This window comes from Bicyclus anynana, chromosome 21, assembly GCF_947172395.1.
Source record: "Bicyclus anynana chromosome 21, ilBicAnyn1.1, whole genome shotgun sequence".
NCBI lineage: Eukaryota > Metazoa > Arthropoda > Insecta > Lepidoptera > Nymphalidae > Bicyclus > Bicyclus anynana.
The window spans coordinates 12,298,051-12,320,088 of NC_069103.1; the positions used below are offsets into that span (position 1 = coordinate 12,298,051).

General features: G+C 34.9%; 2 protein-coding genes across 2 annotated transcripts; both read right to left on the bottom strand.

Moving 5' to 3' along the window:
* Positions 1 to 2,026: 2,026 nt before the first annotated feature.
* On the bottom strand, positions 2,027 to 7,458 carry LOC112055012 (zinc carboxypeptidase-like). The gene is made up of 6 exons (XM_024094981.2): positions 7,178 to 7,458; positions 6,206 to 6,617; positions 5,942 to 6,053; positions 4,400 to 4,620; positions 3,200 to 3,284; positions 2,027 to 2,292 (listed from the first exon to the last, which is right to left on the bottom strand). The coding sequence occupies exons 1-6, from the start codon at positions 7,456 to 7,458 to the stop codon at positions 2,027 to 2,029; spliced, it is 1,377 nt and encodes a 458-aa protein (XP_023950749.2).
* Positions 7,459 to 9,589: 2,131 nt separating this feature from the next.
* On the bottom strand, positions 9,590 to 20,972 carry LOC112054321 (uncharacterized). The gene is made up of 12 exons (XM_052888093.1): positions 19,164 to 20,972; positions 18,514 to 18,931; positions 18,308 to 18,428; positions 17,541 to 17,761; positions 16,622 to 16,706; positions 15,476 to 15,668; positions 14,271 to 14,513; positions 13,230 to 13,629; positions 12,741 to 12,861; positions 10,947 to 11,167; positions 10,354 to 10,438; positions 9,590 to 9,872 (listed from the first exon to the last, which is right to left on the bottom strand). Exons 1-12 carry the CDS (start codon positions 19,445 to 19,447, stop codon positions 9,601 to 9,603), a joined length of 2,664 nt encoding a protein of 887 aa, XP_052744053.1. The 5' UTR covers positions 19,448 to 20,972; the 3' UTR covers positions 9,590 to 9,600.
* Positions 20,973 to 22,038: the final 1,066 nt, after the last annotated feature.

Here is a 22,038-nt window from a genome sequence, read left to right on the forward strand (position 1 = left end):
AAACGGGTTTCTAATATCTTACATATCTCTGGATGAAGTGCTTTTTTTTAAACAGCTACATACTCGTAGTTGAAACATGTAAACATACAAATTACGTGTTTAGCCCATTTGGCCTATTCACTAATTTGGTCTTTATTAGCCTACAAAAATACTAAATTGTGCATAATTGTCTTAATTTCATTTAGTCGCTTATTAAACAACGAAAGTTATATTAACACATAATACCTAAATATTATCTATATGTTGTCTACAAGTCGAGTTGTGTTTAAGAATTGTAAAAACTATATATTATACACAAATATAATGTAAGTAAACACAAAAATGCGCGTAGTGGAGTTGCTAAATTCAGATCTGATTAGAAATCTCTAACATTCGTTACTGTACGATTACCTACTAATTGAAAGGCAACATTTTGTAGTTTATAAAAATATAATATTATAATTATATTGCATAGGTTAAGCTAAATAGAAATATTTATTTAGGTACCTCTATTTAAAATTTTTATTGATTTCAATCCCACATTAAATAAGTAAGGTAATATTTAATAAGTCATCATTATCATATCAGCCGATGGACGTCCACTGCAGGACATAGGCCTCTTGTAGGGACTTCCAAACATCACGATACTGAGCCACCTGCATCCAGCGAATCCCTGCGACTTGCTTGATGTAGTCAGTCTACCTGGTGGGGGGTCGGCCAACACTGCGCTTACTAGTGCGGGGTCGCCATTTCATTTAAAAAGTGAATAAGGTAATATGAAATTTTAGCAATTCACTAATCGATACCCAAAATGTAAAAAAAACATTCATATAGAGCTAAAGGTCTATAGAAGAGCTTATTTAGAGCTTCAATCTCTTTGTTGTTAATACTGTTGGTGCTATATTGGTCGCAACTTGTTTGAAGTACGAGTATTTTAAACTCAACTTTTAGTATTCGTAAATTCCCCAACAGATTTAAAACCCCATGGGTGTTGTTAACCATCATCTCGTCCTAAATCACTTTCGTTAATTACTTGAAATATCCTCTCTTTAGAAATACTTGCCGTCGTTCGTTATTTATTGAACCTAAGTATAATAAGGTGTTTAAAAGGACTATTTATTGTGTCAAATAGTTGCCTTTAAATAATGTACTAACGGACGCCCGCTTCGGACGGACTTCTTCTGCCCTTAGACCTCTTTAATTCGGCCCTATAGCAAAATCTGTTCTTAGTGGATACCTACTAACTGTAAACTACCTCCCTGCCAAATTTCAACTTTGTGCATCACGAAATCTCGAAAATCGCTTGGATTTTCAAGATTTCGTGATGCATTAATACATATACTTTTATTAAGACTAGCTGTCACCTCGCAGTTTCACCCGCGTGGTTCCTGTTCCCTTGTTAATACGTGTATATATATATATATATATAGCTTATAGCACTCGGGGATAGTTTTCCAACAGTGAAAGAATTTTGCAAATCGGTTCAGTAGTTTCAGAGCCTATTCAATGCAAACAAACAGACAATCAAATCTTTCATCTTTATAATATTATAGTATAGACATGTCACGCCTCGCGATTTTACCAGTGTACTATCTACTATGTGGATAACATTCAGCCTGTGACACTCAGAAATAACGTAGCTTTCCGGTAGTAATGAATTTTCGAAATCGGTTCTGTAAATCCTGAAATTACCCCATATAACCCAATAGCCCAATAACCCATATTCGGCTCACTGAGCACGAGTCTTCTCTCAGAATGAGAGGACTTAAGCCAATAGTCCACCATGCTGGCCCAATACAGATTGGCAAACTTCACACACGTAGAGAATTAAGAAAATTCTCTGGTATGCAGATTTCCTCACGATGTTTTTCCTTCACCGTGTGAGACACGTGATATTTAAATTCTTAAAATGCATAACTGAAAAGTTGGAGGTGCATGCTGGACCGGATTCGAACTTATGCCCTACGGAGTCGGAGGCAGAGGTCATATCCACTGGACTATCGGACACAAATAATAGAACTTAAACAAACGTTTTCAAATTTTTTATCTACTGACAAATTACAAGCAACAGAAGATTTATAATTAAAGGAATTACAGAGTAATACACAGATACGGAACTAGAGTAATAACCAAATTCCCGAGCCCGTTTATCCATTTCCACTAAGCAATCCATGATTTCCTCATTGTTCGGTATTATTTGGCTGCTTGGTAAGAGGAATCCAAAGTCGCCCTTATCTCGTAGTTCAAACAGGGCAGCAATGCTAGCATTACCTACTGATTTGACCCAATCGAAACTGGCTCCAGATACAGCATCTGAAACACATTGGAATTTTGACAGTTGGGAATGCTGTGATCAATGGAGAGGGTCTGGGTTCGATGACCAACTTGGGTCAATAATTCTTTTTGAAATTGGTTCAGGTCTGGTCTGGTGGTAGGCATAGACCGCATTACCACCCCACCCACATTGTATGACATATGTGTAACTAATTTTTATTTTTTTTAAAAAAAGATCATTTGCCATATTTTTAAATATGACCAATATTCCCCTCCATCTACTCGGGAAAGTCTGTGTTACGAGTGGGTAAGACAATAGACAAACGGGTCGGGGATCGAACCACCAACCATTTGTGATGAGTTAGACCTTTTTTATCGTTGAGCTATTGAGGGTATACAATTTATGTTTGAGCTGGGAACCATTATTTTTCAACAAACAATCATAGAGTTTATAAAAAACAGGATAGATATACTAATAGACTACAAGCCCTTGAACAAAAATTACCTGTGAAATGACCCAACGTGAAAAACGTTTAGAAGGCTGTTACTATATCAAAAAATAACTCTGAGCACTGTGCCGTCGTTTCTGAGCGGTACAGGTGAGTATACGAGTGAAGAGTAAAGCTTGCGACTCTTATCTTTCGACTCTGGAAAAATGTACGGCGTTTACGGGTAAAGTATCTGTATGTGTACAAAACGAATTGCACAAATGCCTTACAGTAATAAATGACTTATTTTGCTTCTGCAACTGTCTTTGACTTCCGGCACCACCATTTAAGTACGGCACTAGGATTTTCGACATTTATTTTTAATCATCTTTAACACTATAACAAAGCCGTACAATAATTAGTCGTAATTCATCATTTGTACCTGAGAAATTCCATTCACTCGCGTACTCATCTGTACCGCTCAGAAATGAACTTTTTCGAAAGTATTCCATACTTACACAAAATGTCCGCTGATGTTCCGACCCTGTACTCTGTGCCGTATTTCTGCTTCAGCTTCTGTGCGCCGAGGTAACTAATCTCGAACTGTTAACAGAGTAGATTTATTGGCCATTTGCAGACAACTAAGCCGCATAAAAACCACGGCTTAACAAACATGCAGTTGGTTAAGGATCAGTGTTAGATTGCTTATAAGCGATTAGTTCAGTTTCATTCTCGTAGTTGACACTCTTATGACACTTACAATTAACGTGGCTTTATATTGAATTATCCAGAGATTATCCTTATAAACTCACATACTCTACCTCTTTGTAATATAATATATTTAATAAATATATAAAAATAAGATCGCCAATTGTGCATTAGTGTTCTTTTTGTTTATTTTTTTAAACTGCGACATTTAATTTTATCATCGCACATTCTTTTAGGTATGCTTTTAGTTATTTCTCCAAGTGTACGTTCTATTTTTTGTGAGGTTAAGTTCCTATTAACTTCACGAAATATAATTAAGCAATCGTATTAAATTTGGTCAAAATACATTGTTATTTAGTTTTTGTTTCAGCTACTTGATGTCTTCTGCATGATTAATATACTGTGGTTTAACGGTCGTTATACTGTGATTCATTTACTGTGCGTGGTAAACAAGCACAGTTCAAAGATTAGAGATTGTCTGTATGGAGTACACTTTATGGTCTGTTTTTTGGTGGTTAATGACAACGAATAATTCTTATTCTACAAGTACTTACAGCTATACAATTTAGTTAGAACATTATTTTTTAGGGTTCTTTATCCAAAGAGTAAAACAGGACCCAAAAAACACTGTTTGTCCGTCCATCTGTATGTCATCAAAAAAAAAACCGGCCAAGTGCGCGACGGACACTTGCGTCACTCAATATCCTGAGTTGGGACAACACTAATTAACCTTTTTCTATCTGCAAATATTCGCAGCCGCATTAGCGCGTTCAATCAAACAAACAAACCCTTTAGCTTTATAATATTAGTATAGTTTTGAGAGTTTGTTTGATTGAACGCGCTGATTTCAGGAACTACTGGTCCGATTTGAAAAATTCTTTTAGTGTTAGATAGCACGTTTATTGAGGAAGGCTATAAGCTATATATATTATCCCCGTATTCCTACGGGAACGGGAACCACGCGGTTGAAACCGCGCGGCGTCAGCTAGTTGTAGATAAAATTTACTTACTATATCGCTATAGTTTTCCAATTCAAAAACGTCGGTTCCGTACAAGTGGCTGTAGGGTACTAAAATCATTTGAGAGTAAGAGTGGAAAGCTAAGTAATACATGAAGTTGCTAGTTTCCTTTAAATTCAGAACGTAATCCACAATGGCCTTAGTTTCGGGTTCTGATGCTGGAGAGGGTCCAGCGTAGATCTCATCGCAAGCGTGTGTTGTTGCAGCGATTGCTATGAAACATAAAAAAAAAAAAATATTCGTGCCTCCCTTCTTTCTTCTTTTGAAATTTTGTGCATTTCTTCTTCTTTTGAAATGAAGCAATTATTTGGTATTACCTTGTTTAGTTCATCTATCTTTAAATCGTTATCAACCCACATTCGGCTCACTGCTGAGCTCATGTCTCCTCAGAATGAGAGGGGTTAGGCCATTAGTCCACCACGCTGACCCAATGCGGATTGGCAGACTTCATACACGCAGAGAATATATATGAAATTTCTCTGGTATGCAGGTTTCCTAACGATGTTTTTCCTTCACCATTTGAGATACGTGATTTTTAATTTCTTAAAATGCACACAACTGTTAGAGGTGCATGCCCCGGACCGGATTCGAACCCACTCCCTCCGGAATCGGAGACAGAGGTCATATCCACTGGGCTATCACAGCTCACAATGAAACAATACCTTTGTTATTACCATGTTACCATGTTCATCTATTTTTAAATAGTAATTGCTAAAATTAAAAATGTAGTTATATTTTACGCATTAGCCTAGATAGCCAGTTTAGATTTTTTTTTTTTTAATAAAATTAAAATAAAACCATGAGGATTTTTTTTGTAAAATGGGAAAATACCTTTGAATAGACAGAGACTTTTGGACTTTTTTTACCTACCATGTGTAGTTTACCATGTTTAGTTCATCTATCTTTAAATAGTAATTGCTAAAATGAAAAATGTAAAAAAAAATATTTTACGCATTTTCCTAGATAGACAGTTTAGATTTGTTTTTTTTTTTAATAAAATTAAAATAAAACCATGAGGTTTTTTTTTGTAAAAGAGAAAATGCCTTTGAATAGACAGAAACTTTTGGAAATATAATATTAGTTTTTTTTTTAAATTAGCTATTAGCTTGCACTCTTTTATAGTGCCATTTTAACCATTTTAAATTTATTGTGTTAATTATCTTGAGTCAAGCGAGTCTCCAATAGAATTTGTAATGCCAAGCTTTACAAAAGTTAGGCTCACTTTGAATTTAAATATAATATTGTTATCAGTTTTTTATTATTCACTGATGAGTAGACTAAATTATTATCATCTCATTTGTCTTATCATATATAAGATTAGAAAATATACAGTCTGTCATAAATTGGGTAAACCCGTGGTAAATGAACCTAATTGGAAAATGACATTCATAATTCTGCAAGATTATATTATGATGATATAGCTATACGCTTAATAATTAATCGAAAAGAAAGATAAACAAATATACTTGATTGAAACATACACCGAAAGTTATAGTACTGTCGACGAAGAAAAAGAAGAAATAAAATACTCACTTCCCCATAAAAAATCATAATTCCTATTTAGATCGATTCCATTACCCAAATCCCAATCTCCTGTGCAATTTGGGTTATAAAGAAGATTGCGATTTTTTCTCCACAATCGGTTCTACAAAATTCATAAGAATCTTGAATAATTTATTTACACACAACTTACTTGAACGCATTCACTGAGAAAATTTCGATGAAGCTTACTATTTTAGTTCAATTATAAAAGCTAATATAATAAGTGAACATTATAATGTAAGAAACTATATTTACTTCAGTGAAGGTATAAGAGTACCCATCGGGGTTAATAACAGGGAAGATATGCCAAACAAATGTTTCTGCCATTGATTTAACTTCAGGCTCTTGGCTAGTCAAGAATTCTTTAATAATCCATGTAACAGTTGCTGGTGATATCCATTCTCTTGCATGAATTCCACCTTCAATCATTCCCGTTAAAGGCTTGTCACCCCGCGTACCAGCTTTGAAGTCAATTATAACCCCTTTTATAGTTCTACCTTCATTAGATTGCCCGATATCAACTGTTGTAACAATGCCAGGGTAATTTTTTTGCAATTCATCAAGCCAAGCGTTAATATCCTCTAATTTATGGTATCCATCCCAATCAAAAGAGCCCAAGAAGCTACTTTTTGTATTCTTAGAAGGTTCCAATTGAGCACGTATTAGTCTAAAATGTTATAAAAACATTATTTTTAACCGATTTCAAAAAAAGAGGAGGGCCTCAACTGTTTGTTGCGTATTTTTAAATTTTTTCAATGTTTGTTACCTTACTTCGTCATTTATTACCCAATTTTGAATTTTTTTTTGTATTTGAAAGGGTACTTTTAGATTGGTCCATTTTATTTTTATGAAAATCAGTTTAATGGTTTTGTGTTAAAATCAAAATAAATGAAATACGTCTTTGAAGTTTAAAAAACGTGTTAAAAATATTATTTCTATAATTATCTAGTGAATTTGTAGAGTTTTAAAATAACTGCAACATTGATTTACTACGATGCAAGTCTAAATTTAAATACTATTTTTAAATTATTCAAATAAAATAGATTACTATAGATTAAAAAAGTTACGATGTTGTTCTGTTGGGTTGTTTCATTGTTGAAAATATATTGATATTATTTAATTATTGTTGTTTGGTGATGTTTAACTATATTACTCCTCAGACTATAGTTTGATTTATATAAAAAAATATAACAGTTATCAGGGGCTGAATATTTTAATTACACTTACTCTTGAACGTTAGATATTGTCAAAACTGGTTCTAACCCAACACTTGTTGTATATTTAACAAATACTGCAACTTTATCTGGTGGCACCATAATTCGAACATCACTAGCGATTTTTATAACATCTGACCAGAAATAATACTCTCCTTTACGTAAATCGGTTAAAATGTCCACATGTTCTTTTGTTTTTGGGATTATTTTGTACACTCTATAATTTTCGTAACTTTTATATGCTTCACAAGAAGTTGAAAAAATTAATGCCAAAATTATTATTTTCAAAATCATATTAGCTCTATATGAATTTGGACGTGCAATCGATAAGGTTTCTTGATCAAATATACACAGTAATGTTTGGTTGGTTTGTAAATATTTATCTAAATATCATAACAATAAAAAAGAAATATATGATGATCACGCTCATAAAATCTTAACCTTTCAAAGACAGTTGACAGACTTTAATGACAGTAATAGCACGTTCCTCTTATTGTTGCTATCTCAGCTCGCACATTTGGTGACATGATCTGAAAAAAATATCGAAACCAAGAGAAAGTAGCGTTGGATACCTTACCTTACCTTACCTTATCAGCCGATATTCGTCCACTGCTGGACATAGGCCTCTTGCATGGACCTCCAAGCACAACGATCTCGAGCCGCCAGCATCCAGCGGCTCCCTGTAACCCGCTAGATATCCCCGGTCCACCTAGTGGGGGTCGACCAACACTGCGCTTTCCGATGCGGGGTCACCATTCCGGCACCTCCTGACCTCAAGATCCATCGGCTGTTCGAACTATGTGACTAGGTACTATGCCTGCCCATTGCCACTTCAGCTTCGCGACTCGTTGAGCTATGTCAGTGACTTTAGTTCGTCTGGTCTGTCTCGAAATTCCTCAGACCGTGGATACTATCATACAAAATACACATCCATCACACCTATCGTTTTTCCAGATCCATGATATTGGATTAGGTTTTCGAGTGCAAACCGTATATGCAGAATACAAATCCTGTGGCACGTCGATTCTCTACAAACGCTAACGCTTCGAAAACATACAATGTGACAGATCCGATCGTCAACTTGATCACGTGATCAGACGATAGTGAATGTCTATCCCATGCATATTTTAGTTTTCGAAGCATTTTTATTTTGTAGATCATTATTAAAGCCCCGGTTTATTAGTAATTTCTAAATAGAATTATTAATAATTTTGTTACATGTTGTTTTTTTGTTTGGCTTCATGTAGGTACTCTTCAAGTGCAAAACGATTAAATTGTATAATAAGGATTACATACTTACTTATCGTGTAATCTACTTGGAGCACAAAATGATTACTTTAAAGAACTTTTTGTGTTACAAATACAAAGGCTAAGGTTAACATATAACAAAATGTTTCAATCAATCAATCAATTTATTTATTTGCAGACATATGCATTATATATACAGGTGGTCGGTAGATGTAGATGGTAAATGTATCTTTTCAATTTGGCATGTTTACTAGCTATAGATGGAATATTAGAACGATAATTATTAAAGAACGAAAAAAAGATTTAGAGTTAAAAACTAAACAAAATGAATAAAACTTTTAAAAACTTCGTACTATTGGATCAATTGGATAGACACAGGCGTCGCTTTAGGGTAACCCGCGACTCCGCGTGAATTTCCGTTTTTTACAAATTAAAACCCGCGGAAACCATGACTTATTAAAGATCCTTACTTTATGATTGTGAACTTTTTTTTAAATATTGTATAAGTAATAATAACCAGTGCACAGTAAAATCAACTGTGGTTTGTGTTTCATCATGGTTAGGTTTAATTTAAATATATATTTTGTAGAATAATAAATACAAAAAAAACTTAGGAATTCATTGTGAATTCCATGCTAAATACTTACACAAATATAAACTTTCTCCTATATAATATTCATTAGTGTGATTCTCTGCGAGAAATAATCTTCAAATTTATTGATTCAAACAATCAAATAAAAAATACAATTAATATATATCGTCATCAACCCATATTCGGCTCACTGCTGAGCTCGAGTCTCCTCTCAGAATGAGAGGGGTTAGGTCAGTAGTCCACCACGCTGGCCCAGTGCGGATTGGCAGACTTCACATACGCAGAGAATTAAGAAAATTCTCTGGTATGCAGGTTTCCTCACGATGTTTTCCTTCACCGATTGAGACACGTGATATTTAATTTCTTAAAATGCACACAACTGAAAAGTTGGAGGTGCATGCCCCGGACCGGATTCGAACCCACACCCTCCGGAATCGGAGGCAGAGGTCATATCCACTGGGCTATCACGGCTCACTTTAATATATATAAAAGTTAACAAAAATATCTATTTTGTAAATCCTAAAATCCACACCGAAATGAGATTGCTTGAAAAAAAAAAATTAAAAACTTTTGATTAATATTTTTTATTATCTAACTTAAACTAAAGCAAACATAACAGCTCCAATTAAAAGTAATGCATTCATTTTGTTACTAAAACCGCTGCTTGGCGGTGGCGTATAATAACCCAACTCTCTGGTCACTCTATCCATTTCTATGAGACCCGCCATCACTTCTTCATTATTTGGAATGATTTGTTCTGGAGGCAGTAGGAATCCATACTGTCCCACGTCTCTTAGCTCGAACAAATGTACTATAGGAACTTTGGCTACTCCTTTGACCCAATCAAAACCGGATCCAGAAACTTCGTCTGAAAATAAAATATTCATAATATTAATTTTTTTTTTCGTAATCTTATCATCATCATCATCTTTATCAGCGGATGGATGTCCACTGCTGGACATAGGCCGCTTCCATGGACTTAAAAGCATAACAGTCTCGAGCCGCCAGCATCCAGCGATGTCCTTCTAGTGGGGGGTCGACCAACACTGCGCTTAACCAGTGCGGGGTCGCCATTCCAGCACCTTGGGACCGCAACTTCCATCGACTCTTCGAACTATGTGGCCTGCCCATTGCCACTTCAGCTTCGCGACTCGCTGAGCTATGGCAGTTGGTTCGTTGTAGAAAAAGTATTGTATGCCACTGCACGTAATTAGCCATTGTAACACTCGTGCTGTCTATTGTGACAAAAATCACTTGGGCGACAACGGCGCTCATTACGCATGACAGTGGCATAAACAATTACTATATTATGTCTTTCAAACCATTTTAAATAAAGCCATAATACTTACATAATATATCAGCTGATGTTCCTACTTGATACGGAATATTATGTACTGCGGTCAGTTTTTCAGCTCCTCTGATTGCAATTTCAAACTGAAATCAAAATATAATTATGTACATACCCACTCGTATTACTATTAACATTAAAATATAGCATTTTCAAGACGTATTTCAGTTATTTTGATTTTAACGTGAAATTACTGAACCAATTTTTTATTACCATTTTTTATAACCATATAAACCAAACAAAGAAATTGACTTTCAAAATTAGTTAATAAATGAAGTTATGAGGTAAAAAGCATTAAAAGAAATGTATTTCTTTGAAGTCGGTTGAATTGGGATAAACTAGATTATCGGCTCCAGTAAAAGTACAAAAAACCGGTCGTAGAGTTGTATATCAAAAATGTGTAGGATTCTATATCAAAATCCCCAAAACATTTTTGGATCTGCCAATGCATAAGTTTGATCATTGGGTGACAGCATAACCGGCTCATTTTTTGCGCAAAGGATCAGCCTCGCTGTCTAGCGAAGAATCCTTAAAAGAGGCCTATTTTATACCAGCAATGCACGTCCATCTGCTGAAATGATAATAATGACTTACCAGATCGGCATAATTAGGAACTTCAAGTACAGCGGCCCCAGAAGTATGACTGAACGGAACCAGAATCATTTGAGAGTAGGAATGGAAAGCCATGTAGTAGACCAGTTCTCCTTGCTTCTGTATATCTAGCACGTAATTGGCTACTGCTCTGGACTCTGGTTCCGAGAACGCAGATGCACCAGCAAACGTTTGAGCACAGGGATTTTGAGATGCTCCCACGGCTGTAAGATAACAAATTGGTTATGACATATGGCAATCAAAAAAACATGTGCGTCTTGGAACGCTCGAGAGAAGAAATAAGAAGAAGAAGAAAAAGAAATACTTTATTGCACACAAAAATACAATATTAATTAAGATCATTCAAAATAAAATAATAATTTACACTTAGCATGCAAAGGCGGCCTTATTACTATTAGTAATCTCTACCAGGCTACCCCTGATGAGAGAGAGAGATTAGACTAGAGAGACTAGAGACTTGCGAAAAAAGAGCAGGAAGGAGCATTATATTCATATATATATACTACTTACATATAATAAAATACATATAAATAAATACCTCAAAATTATAACTTCAATTCAACGACAAGGAATATCGTTTCAAGCGAAACTTAAAAATGGCAAGTGAATCAACGGCATGGATAAAAGACGGCAAATTATTCCACATTTCGACAGCCTCAGAAGTAAAAGACTTGCTATAAAACTTTCTCTTAGAACAAGGTAGGACTAACTTAAACTCGGTGAACGGGTTTGCTTTGGTTGTGACAAGTACCTAAGGGTATGGTTCACCGAACGCACGTTCCGTACAAATCATCCTTCTTCATAGATCAAAACCATACATCATCATCATCATCTCCTTTCCCATATCCCACTTAAGTGGGGTCTGAAAAATATGTCACTTTTTTCCATTCGTCTCTATTACTCGTAAACTCATCAGCCATTCCCTTTACACACATGTCCTCTTTGACACACTCCAGCCATCCCTTCTTTGGCCTTCCTCTCCTCTTATGTCCTTCCATTTGCACATTTAACATTTTTCTAGTAATATGACTTTCGTCCCTGCGCAATACGTTTCCATACCAAGCTAATCTTCTACTCCTCAGTTTTTCATCAAAAACTATACATCATAAAAATAATTAAAACTCTGTTTATGCCTTCGCATATATCACGGTTTACTCAATTCAAAACTTGGAGCGCTATTAATGATTTCAATAGTATACTGTGCCAATGTATTTTAACCCTAAAATTTTACATCCAACGCAGTAGCGTAGCGGTATTTAGCTTAATAGATAAATACGGAAAACCCCAATACGGTCAATTAGACGATAAGAATAAGTATCTATTAAACTATTTAAGTAAATAACGATTTAGGTACCTAATATATCAAACTAATTAGGTAGGTACCTAATCAGATCATAAAAGTTAGTAACTTATGAAACAAGATAGATAGATAAAAAATGATATGTTTATTATTTGAAAAAGATAGGTAAGCCGGTAATAAATTGAAATAAATGTTTAAAATACCATTTATTTTCCTCATATTTTTTTCGTTAACGGCATTCAATGCATGGATTATAATTTACAGTAAACTCATTTATTGGGCTTTAAGCATTAGAATTCCTTGCTAACGAAAATTTAAGGACTTTTTGCAGATAATAGCAAAGCATTGTTTTTTTCCAACTAAAGCTCATTACTTAATCACTATTAGTAAAATATTTACAAACCACCGAAATATTTATAAACCACCGAAAGTAACGCCTGCTTCTATTAATTAAAAAGTATCTAGTAAAAACTTACTCATCCACAAGAAACCAAAGTTTCTATTGAGATCGACTCCGTTACTGAGATCGTCACGAACATTGGACGAAGCGCAGGAGGTAAAGTTAGTGGGATTGCGATTTTTTCTCCACATTCTGTCCTGTGAATAAAATACATAAAAATCAGTACAATTCATAGTAAAGGTACTTTCTAATGAAAAACGTAGCTAAATCTCATATGATTTCCGTAAGATTGGAATATACTATCTAGAAGAGATGTACTAACTGACCGTAAGTAGTAAGATACCGTGTAGAAATATTCAGAAGTAAGTAAGTAAACAGTTAAAATACGAGACTCATGTTAATTTAGTACGATAGTACTTAAACTGCATCTTTACAGATTCCTAGACAGGATGACTACGACTAAGACCAAATGATGAAAACTAATAAAAATAGTTTACAGTGTTGAAATTACGAGGTGAATCCTAAAACACTTATGTAATATATATTTAAAGAAAGTTTTACTTACGTCGGTAAAGGTATAAACAAAACCGTCAGGGTTTGTTACAGGGAATATATGCCACACAACATTTTCAGCTAGAAATCTTACATTTGGATCTTTGCTATTAAGAAATTCGTTGGCAAGCCATGTAAGTGTTACTGTAGTAATCCACTCTCTAGCATGTAAAGTCCCTTCAAGGACCCCCATAACGGGTCTTGTAACTTTCTTGAAATCAATTTTCAGCCCTCTGATTGGTCTTCCTTCAAAACTTCTTCCTATATCAAGAAGTGTGACAACGTCCGGATGTTTTTCTGCAGTTTTGTTCATCCAGTCTTCAACTTCTTCTAAATTGGGATAATATGTCCAATCGTAGTCTAATGCGCTTCGGCCCAAAGTTTGTGGCCTTTTTAATTGCTCATTTATTAAACTAAAATAAATAAAATTTAAAATTCAATTCAATGTGATAAATCGCCTCCTCCCGTGACTGGCCTGGCCAACCTTCCAACCTTCTGCCAACCTTCTTGGCAGTTTACCATTGGTGCAGAGGATTAGTAATACTACCAACCTTCTGAGCACTTTACCAATGAACATCGATTCGGATAATTTTTCGACGTCTAAGTCTTATAATATAGTTTAAATTTAGTATATTTCCTTTTTTTATCTTTATAACATGTACGATGTTTTTCCTTCACCGTTTGAGACACGTGATGTTTAATTTCTTAAAATGTACATAACTGAAAAGTTGGAGGTCCATACTCCGGACCAAATTCAAAGATATACTTCGTGAATATTTTAATAACTATCGAACGCCCGCTACTTCATCCGCGTTAAATTCAGTTTCAGAATCAGATTGAAATTCAGAACCATGGCTTTTTCCAGGAGGAAAAGTATGTGTTAACTATGTGTTAATCCAGAGTAAAATCTATTTCCATTTCTAATTTCAGCCATTTTTATTTCGCTTCAGTAGCTGCAGCGTAAAGGAGAAACAAACATACAAACACACATACACATAAACAAACTTTTGCCTTTATAATATTAGCCTGATAAAATTTATTAACTACACCTTACCTTTGCACATCTTCTACAGTTTTTGAGACTTCTAAACCGGCACTTTTCATATAATTCAAAAATTCCTTTTCCTTATTTGCATCCAACATAATTCTAACTTCTCTGTCAACTTTGACATAATCAAATAAAGTCCAGAACGTATAACCTTCTGTATCTTGAAGCTTTCTAAGAAGTTCTACCTGTTCTTCAGTTTGAGGATGCAATTTGTATACCTTATGGTTATCGTAACTAACATATTCCGCACTTATATTTACTATTGTAACTAGAAAAACTAATATAAATATTTTGACAATCATACTGTTTGAGTGCTATTAAAGACTGTTCTGATGGAATTGAGCCTAATAATTTAAAAAAAAGATAATGATAAGGGAAATATTATGATCTTATCTTTGACATTATTACGATTAATATAGAAATAATTGTTAAGGTAACTTATCACGATATCTTAGATAGTGATAGTTATAATCACAAAATCTTAGATATTTTACGATGTATGTTACATAAAAATATATTGAATATCACAAATAAAGAAAGAACCAAAGCTAATACAAGGTTAAGGGGGATTGTGAAAATCGTAAAAATACTTTAACTTCAAAACATATTATTATTCTAATTCAACTAAATATTAAAAAAAAAAAACATTAAACCTGTCTTTAACTTTTGTACCCGCAAGAAGTTGCAAGAAGCGTTATTAGTTTATGAATTTATAAATTTTCTTTCTTTCTTTTCTTATTTGTTTGTAAAAATTTCTTTTAATTTCATTTAGTAATTTTGACTGTATTTTTCTTTTTCTTAATTTCATTTATTTTGGTAATTGTGACTGTTTGTATTTTTTTTAATTTTTTCACCATGTATAATATTTGCACACTATTAATTTAGTTGAATGTTGTAAAGAAAAATAATTCTTGCAAATAAACAATTATTATTATTATTATTAAGAAAACTATTACTTTAAACTAAAGTTTATGAATGTACAAACCGAAAAAAATCGCATAAATCGAGAAACCTCTAATCTAATCTAATTCTACCAACATATAGGCAAATTTTGGTCAACGTCATTGGAATTAGCATCTACGTAAAATAAATAATATAATATTCAAAAATAAGCAATGTAACAATTTTATTGTACACCAATTAAAACTGACAACACTGCACTAAAAGTGACAATGAAAAAAGAACACATAACAGCACTGGTACCCGAATACGAATAGTAACCAAGCTTTCGCGTAGTCCTATCCATTTCCAATAGGGCGTCCATGATTTCCAAACTTGTAGGTATAATTTGCTCCGCCGGAAGCAGGAAGCCGTACTGGCCGAGATCCCTCAGCTCAATTAGAAGGCTAACCGGAATGTTGGTAGTATGCTTCACCCAATCGAAACTGGTGCCACTCATGGGGTCTGCAATTGATTTAATTTCCTATGAATGTGTCATTTAAAGGCATTATTCAATACGCACATTAAAAACAGTCTATTCACAGATAGATTTTATAGGTTATAAGGATATTGAACTGTGTACGTGGCGGCACCTGAACTGGGTCCTAACTGAATATCAGTGCTGCATATTTTTTTTTTCGAGAGTCGTGATAGCCCAATGTTTGCCTCTGCCTCGAATTCCGGAGGGTGTGGGTTCGAATCCGGTCCGGGGCATGCTTCTCTAACTTTTCAGTTGTGTGCATTTTAAGAAATTAAATATTACTTGTCCCGAACGGTGAAGGAAAACATCGTGAGGAAACCTGCATACCAGAGAATTTCTTAATTCTCTGCGTGTGTGAAGTCTGCCAATCCGCATTGGGCCAGCGTGGTGAACTATTGGCCTAACCCCTTTCATTCTGAGAGAAGACTTGAGACAGACAGAGACACTAATGTATATAATATTAATTCTCGTGTCGGGACGAGACAGACAAAAAATTAAAAATACATGTTTGTTTTCTTCCTTCAGTACATTTAGGAGAGGAAATTATGAATGAAAATCCAATCGCGCTTCTCTAATGCGGGTTGGTGACCTTAGGGTTATATTGACGATTTTTAGGGTTATATTGATTGATCTCTATGACGATCACTATCCACACTTTTTTTATTGCCTTTTTTTCTATGAATTTCTTTAAGTAAGAAAAAAACAATTTTTCACAGCAATAGCTACTGGGGCAAATAAATACCTAACAGACGACCGAAAAATTCGGTTGCGTAAAATTCCGATTTTTACAGGAACCATGGATTTTTTATTACATATCAAATTTCTGCCAAATCGGTTAAATGGTTGTGGTATGAAAGTTTCACAATCATACAAATAATGTAAAAATACACACAGATACTTTCGCCTTCTTAGTTTTAATATTAGATTAATAACTTACACATGATATCCGCTGAAGCTCCTACTCTATATTTGGTACCGAATCTCTCTTCAAGTTTCTCTGCCCCTTTTATCGATATTTCAAACTGCAACAATGTATTGAAGTGATTATTAATAAATTAAATATAATAATTTGTTATAAAACATGGTTAAAACTCACGTGATTGAACGGGGTCCTTGGCCATGAGCTGGTTCTTGCAACGCGGCACTATCCAAACTCTACGTTGCAAGAATCAGGTCATGACTAAGGGCCCCGTATGGGTTTGAAACTAGTCGGGCATACTACGACGTTGTGTCATATAAGTTTTAGCCGTGTTTTATAATAATAATTAAAATTCTAAAATGTCAATTTAATAATTTAAATTCTAAAATGTCAATATGTGTTTGTCTTAGTTCTTTAACAAGTTAGCCCTTTACTGCGATCAAGTGTGATTCACACCTGATGTAAAGTGACGATACATTCTAAGATGGAAGGCCATACTTCGAAGAGGCACAAGTGTATTGTATCCGTACCTACGATACGACGTCGTATCGGAACGCTAAATCGCTTGGCCGTATGTTTTTGCCGGTAGTGTGGTAAGTAGCCACTTCGAATTTGGCGACTGTATCCATTCTAAGAGGCCGTGATAGCCTAGGGGTTATGACCTCTGTCTCTGATTCCAGTTTTTCAGTTGTGTGCATTTTAAGAAATTAAATACGACGTATCTCAAATAATAAAGGAAAAATATTGTGAGGAAACCTGCATACCAGAGAATTTTCTTAATTCTCTGCGTGTGTGAAGTCTGCCAGTCCGCATTGGGCCAGCGTGATGGACTATTGCCTCTCATTCTGAGAGGAGACCCGACCTCAGCATTGAGCCGAATAGGGGTAATAATGATGATGATGACCCTATTCTAATGAACAAAAGAAAGGATACAAACCATATCAGCATAGTTGTTTGCTAATAAGACATCCTGTCCAGAGACATGGCTGAAGGGAATGACGATCAGCTGCAGGAATGAATGGAATCCGAAGTAGTAAATCATTTTTCCTTGCGTGTTCAAGTCTATAACATAATTCGCTATAGCCCTTGCCTCAGGTTCAGAGAATGCAACCGGACCAGCAAATGTGTTTAGGCAAGGATTATTTGATGCACCGGCAGCTGTAAAACAAATATTTCTTGTGAAATGCGAAATTCCTCTAAATCTTCATGGTTCACAGACCGAAACGTTTTGTCTTCCCATTGTTTAGACTATTGTTTTACCTATTTCTACCTTTCTGGTTAGCTATAGACTGTGAATCAGAATTTGTATGTTTTTAGTTAAGTAACAGACAAAATTAATCCTTAAACCTATACCCAGTAACATGATCCGGGATCTGTTCGGAATTCTCTCTGCTACACGAAGAATCGGCGACCTGCACGACTGACGTGACTCCATGGACTGCTAATATTCGTCTCATTTATACCTCAGATTAACGGATAGAGAGTAGCTTATATTAGGAGACGTTTCTTGCAACTGCTGTGAAGTATTGCTCTGCTATACGGGTTATTAGTTTTACACTTAACATAAGGTAAATCTGAACTTAAAGGCACATCATCATCATTTTTCTCTGCCACACGATGGCTCCGGCCTGACAGCCACAAGGTGAATCCATGGAATGCTTAAAGCCGTAATATGGATTTTAGTATTTATGTAAATTGACTTACTCATCCAAACATAATCAAAATTTCTATTAAGGTCTATTCCGTTACTCATATCATCTGAGACACCTGAAGCTGCGCAGGAAACGAAATTTTGAGTACTTCTATTCTTCCTCCACATTCTGTTCTGAAAACATTATTAATAGATATTATTTTATTGAAAATACTTCATATAAAAATTGGAGTTAAGTTTTTAAAAATTGGTTACTTACCGTGGTAAATGTATAAACATATCCATCTGGATTGACTACAGGGAAGATATGCCATTCAATGTTCTCAGCTAAGGCTCTAACTTCTGGATCGTTACTTGTTAAAAACTCTTTAACAATCCATGTTATCGTTGCTGGTGTAATCCATTCTCTAGCATGAAGGGTGCCTTCTAACATACCAATCAAAGGTGTTGTACCATCTCTTCTTGGTTTATACCTTATAATGATTCCTCTTATATCTCTATTTTCAAAAGACCGGCCCATAACTACAGGGGTTACGATAGATGGATAGTTTTTCACTACTTCGTCAAGCCAATTGTTTATTTGGTTAAGATCATAGTACTGATTCCAGCTCATTCCAAGGAAAGACTCATTAGATGCTCCACTTCGATGTATCGGTGTTAATTGTTCATCTATGACTCTAAAATATGGTTAATAACAAATATTTTCATAATCTGTCTTCAAAAACCACTGTGAAGTTATTATAATAAATTACTTATCATCACCATCTTATATCCTAAAGGGGTAGACTTACCACCGTAACTGACATAACTTGACATTGCAAAAGTGCTTGTAAACTAAGCCTAATTAAATTTGAATTTAATGCCACTAGTTTCTTAATAACTATAAGTTTACAATTAAGTAAACCTTACCTTTGTAGATCCTGTATAAGTTCTTCCGGTTTCATACTAGATTGTTCTATAAGATCATTAAACATCTGTCTATTTTGCTTCGGCACCATTATTCTTGCCTCGGAGTTTACATGAAGTTGATCATACCAAAATTCTCCTACTCCTTTTAGTCTTATATCATCTAAAATAACCACATCTTCCACCGTTTTAGGCGTCAGCTTATACACACTGTAACCTTCATAACTTTTCTTCTCCGCAATTGCTACGGTGATGATTAAAATAGAAAATATTACACTAAAATTCATTATAAATTAAATTATTCGTATCGAAATTCCATTAACCGAACACGCGTTTATTATTGTAACAACAATGCCTCTAATTTAATGAATATTGGCCGAATCTAATCAAAATTTTGATAACGATATTTGAATTTGCGTTAACCCTGCATAACTATGATAAATATAAATCTAGGCTTGTCGTTATGTTGTGTTGTCAAGGACATTCGGTGCATTTGCGAATAGCATTTGTTTTTTACCAAGTTGTCCTAGATTCGAAAAGCTGCTCAGGTCAATTTGGACCATTGTCCATACCTACTATCTACGAGTATTAAACCGATAGTCATAAAATTTATGTTATCATAGATAAATATCGAACAGAATATAAAAATGGACGGCCGAAAGATAAAAGGAAATGTGGTAATCAATGATATTATTAAATACTGTTAGATGTGTTACTAGCGCATGGAAAATGAGGCGGTCAAAAGAGGAAATTCATACACAATTCAATGTTAGTTGTGGTCAACAACGAATGTCATTTGAACAAATAATATCTAAATATTGTCTATAATGTCGAGTTGTGTGTACAGGAAGTAAAAACTATAGGTATTTTCATAAATATAATTAATTAAAGACAAAATAGTGCATGTGTGCGCTCAGGGTTGTAGCCTATTATTCGGATCACTTTTTTCGGTGATTTTTTTTTATTCTTTACAAGTTAGCCCTTGACTACAATCACACCTGATGGTAAGTGATGATGCAGTCTAAGATGGAAGCGGGCTAACTTGTTAGGAGAAGGATGAAAATCCACACACTTTTTCGGTTTCTACACGACATCGTTCCGGAACGCTAAATCGTTTGGCGGTACGTTTTTGTCGGTAGGGTGGTAACTAGCCACGGCCGAAGCCTCCCACCAGCCAGACCTGGACCAATTTTGTCAATCCGTTTTGTAAATCCACCGCGCATACCACTGCGCCACGGAGGCCGTCAAGATGGTGGTAATAGATATTATTTTATTTAAATTCTGCATTACTTTAGCTTATATTGCGCTTACTAGCACACTAGTAAGCGCAGTGTTGGCCGACCCCCCACCAGGTGGACTGACGACATCAAGCGAGTCGCAGGGATTCGCTGGATGCAGGCGGCTCAGTATCGTGATGTTTGGAAGTCCCTACAAAAGGCCTATGTCCTGCAGTGGACGTCCATCGGCTGATATGATGATGATGATGATGATATTATATTGCTGTAAATATTATCATATAGTACTAAGAACTTGAATTTACTCGTATTGGAAATAATATTACGATCTACGAGTATTTTTTAAAAACATTAACTTTATTTTTCCTGTTCACGGAGTCATTAGATACTGGCGAATAGTTCCAATTAATAACAAAAATGCGATACATACGATAAAATATAGATAACATAAGACCAGATATTATGATAAATATGTAACTTGCTGATAATATCCAATGTCATCCACGTTTTATAATTTTTATTACAATTATCGCACCGTATAACATATTTATTATCTTATCTACGAGTACATAATAACTATTAATTTATTATTTTTAGGTTAATTACGAGTGTATCGAGAAGTACTTATCCAACATTTATAACATTATACTAGCAGACGCCGCGCGGTTTCAACCGCATGGTTCCCGTTGCTGTGGAAATACGGGGATAATATATAGCCTATAGCCTTCCTCGATAAATGGGCTATCTAACAATGAAAGAATTTTTCAAATCGGAACAGTATTCGGTGAGATTAGCGCGTTCAAGCAAACAAACAAGCAAACAAAGAAACTTTTCAGCTGTACATACTTCATATTAGGTAACTTTATTTTCTTTTAATATGTTTTCTATATTTTTGTGTACCGAAATACTTCATAGCGTTTGGCATATAGCGTATTTTTTTAAATGCACACAACTGAAAAGTTGGAGGTGCATGCCCCGGACCGGATTCGAGCCCACGACCTCCAGAATTGGAGGCAGAGCTCATTTCCACTGGGCTATCACGGCTCTATAACACGTGTATCAAACGGTGAGAAAACCTGCATACCAGAGAAATTTCTTAATTCTCTGCGTGTGTAAAGTCTGCCAATCCACATTGGGCCAGCGTGATAGACTATTGGCTTTTACTTCATTCTGAGAGGAGACTCGAGCTTAGCAGTGAGCTCACGAGTATACTTACTAATAAACATATTTAAATTTTGATCTTTATAATAAGAATATATAATAAGAAGTATATTAAAACTTACTTCCGTTCCCGAAGCTTCGATCCACAAATTAAGTTTCCCCAATGGGGCGATAAAAACTCCAAAACGTCCTATAATTGCTCCGAAATTGTCATTACTCTTTATATTCTAATTCATTCATAATTCCAACCACAGTTTTATGCTGATTTTATTGCTATTCGCTCAAATTATACGCCATTTTGTTCTGAATTTATTATAGCTCCATGATAGACCTATCAAGAAACAATCGTTTAAGAGTGCGCAATATGTAATTTGGTGGTTACAAATGGTTCTGGATCTCAGATTCTGGAAAAGTTGGGAGCCTGATATTTGGGTAAATGATATTTCAAAGTGTTAGCTTCGTTATGACTATACAAAATACAC

Bases quoted from the DNA above. Each gene is read 5' to 3' on its own strand.
- LOC112055012 (XM_024094981.2), bottom strand. From the start codon at position 7,458: ATGATTTTGAAAATAATAATTTTGGCATTAATTTTTTCAACTTCTTGT. The intron at 4,621-5,941 runs GTGAGTATTTTA...TATGTTTCATAG, and splicing joins TTATGATTTTTTATGGGGAA to CAATCGCTGCAACAACACAC. The intron at 2,293-3,199 runs GTAAGTATGGAA...AATGTGTTTCAG, and splicing joins AACATCAGCGGACATTTTGT to ATGCTGTATCTGGAGCCAGT.
- LOC112054321 (XM_052888093.1), bottom strand. From the start codon at position 19,447: ATGAATTTTAGTGTAATATTTTCTATTTTAATCATCACCGTAGCAATT. The intron at 14,514-15,475 runs GTATTCGGGTAC...AGTAAATATAAG, and splicing joins CGAAAGCTTGGTTACTATTC to TGCGGAATATGTTAGTTACG. The intron at 12,862-13,229 runs GTAAGTAAAACT...TTTTATTCACAG, and splicing joins TTGTTTATACCTTTACCGAC to GACAGAATGTGGAGAAAAAA.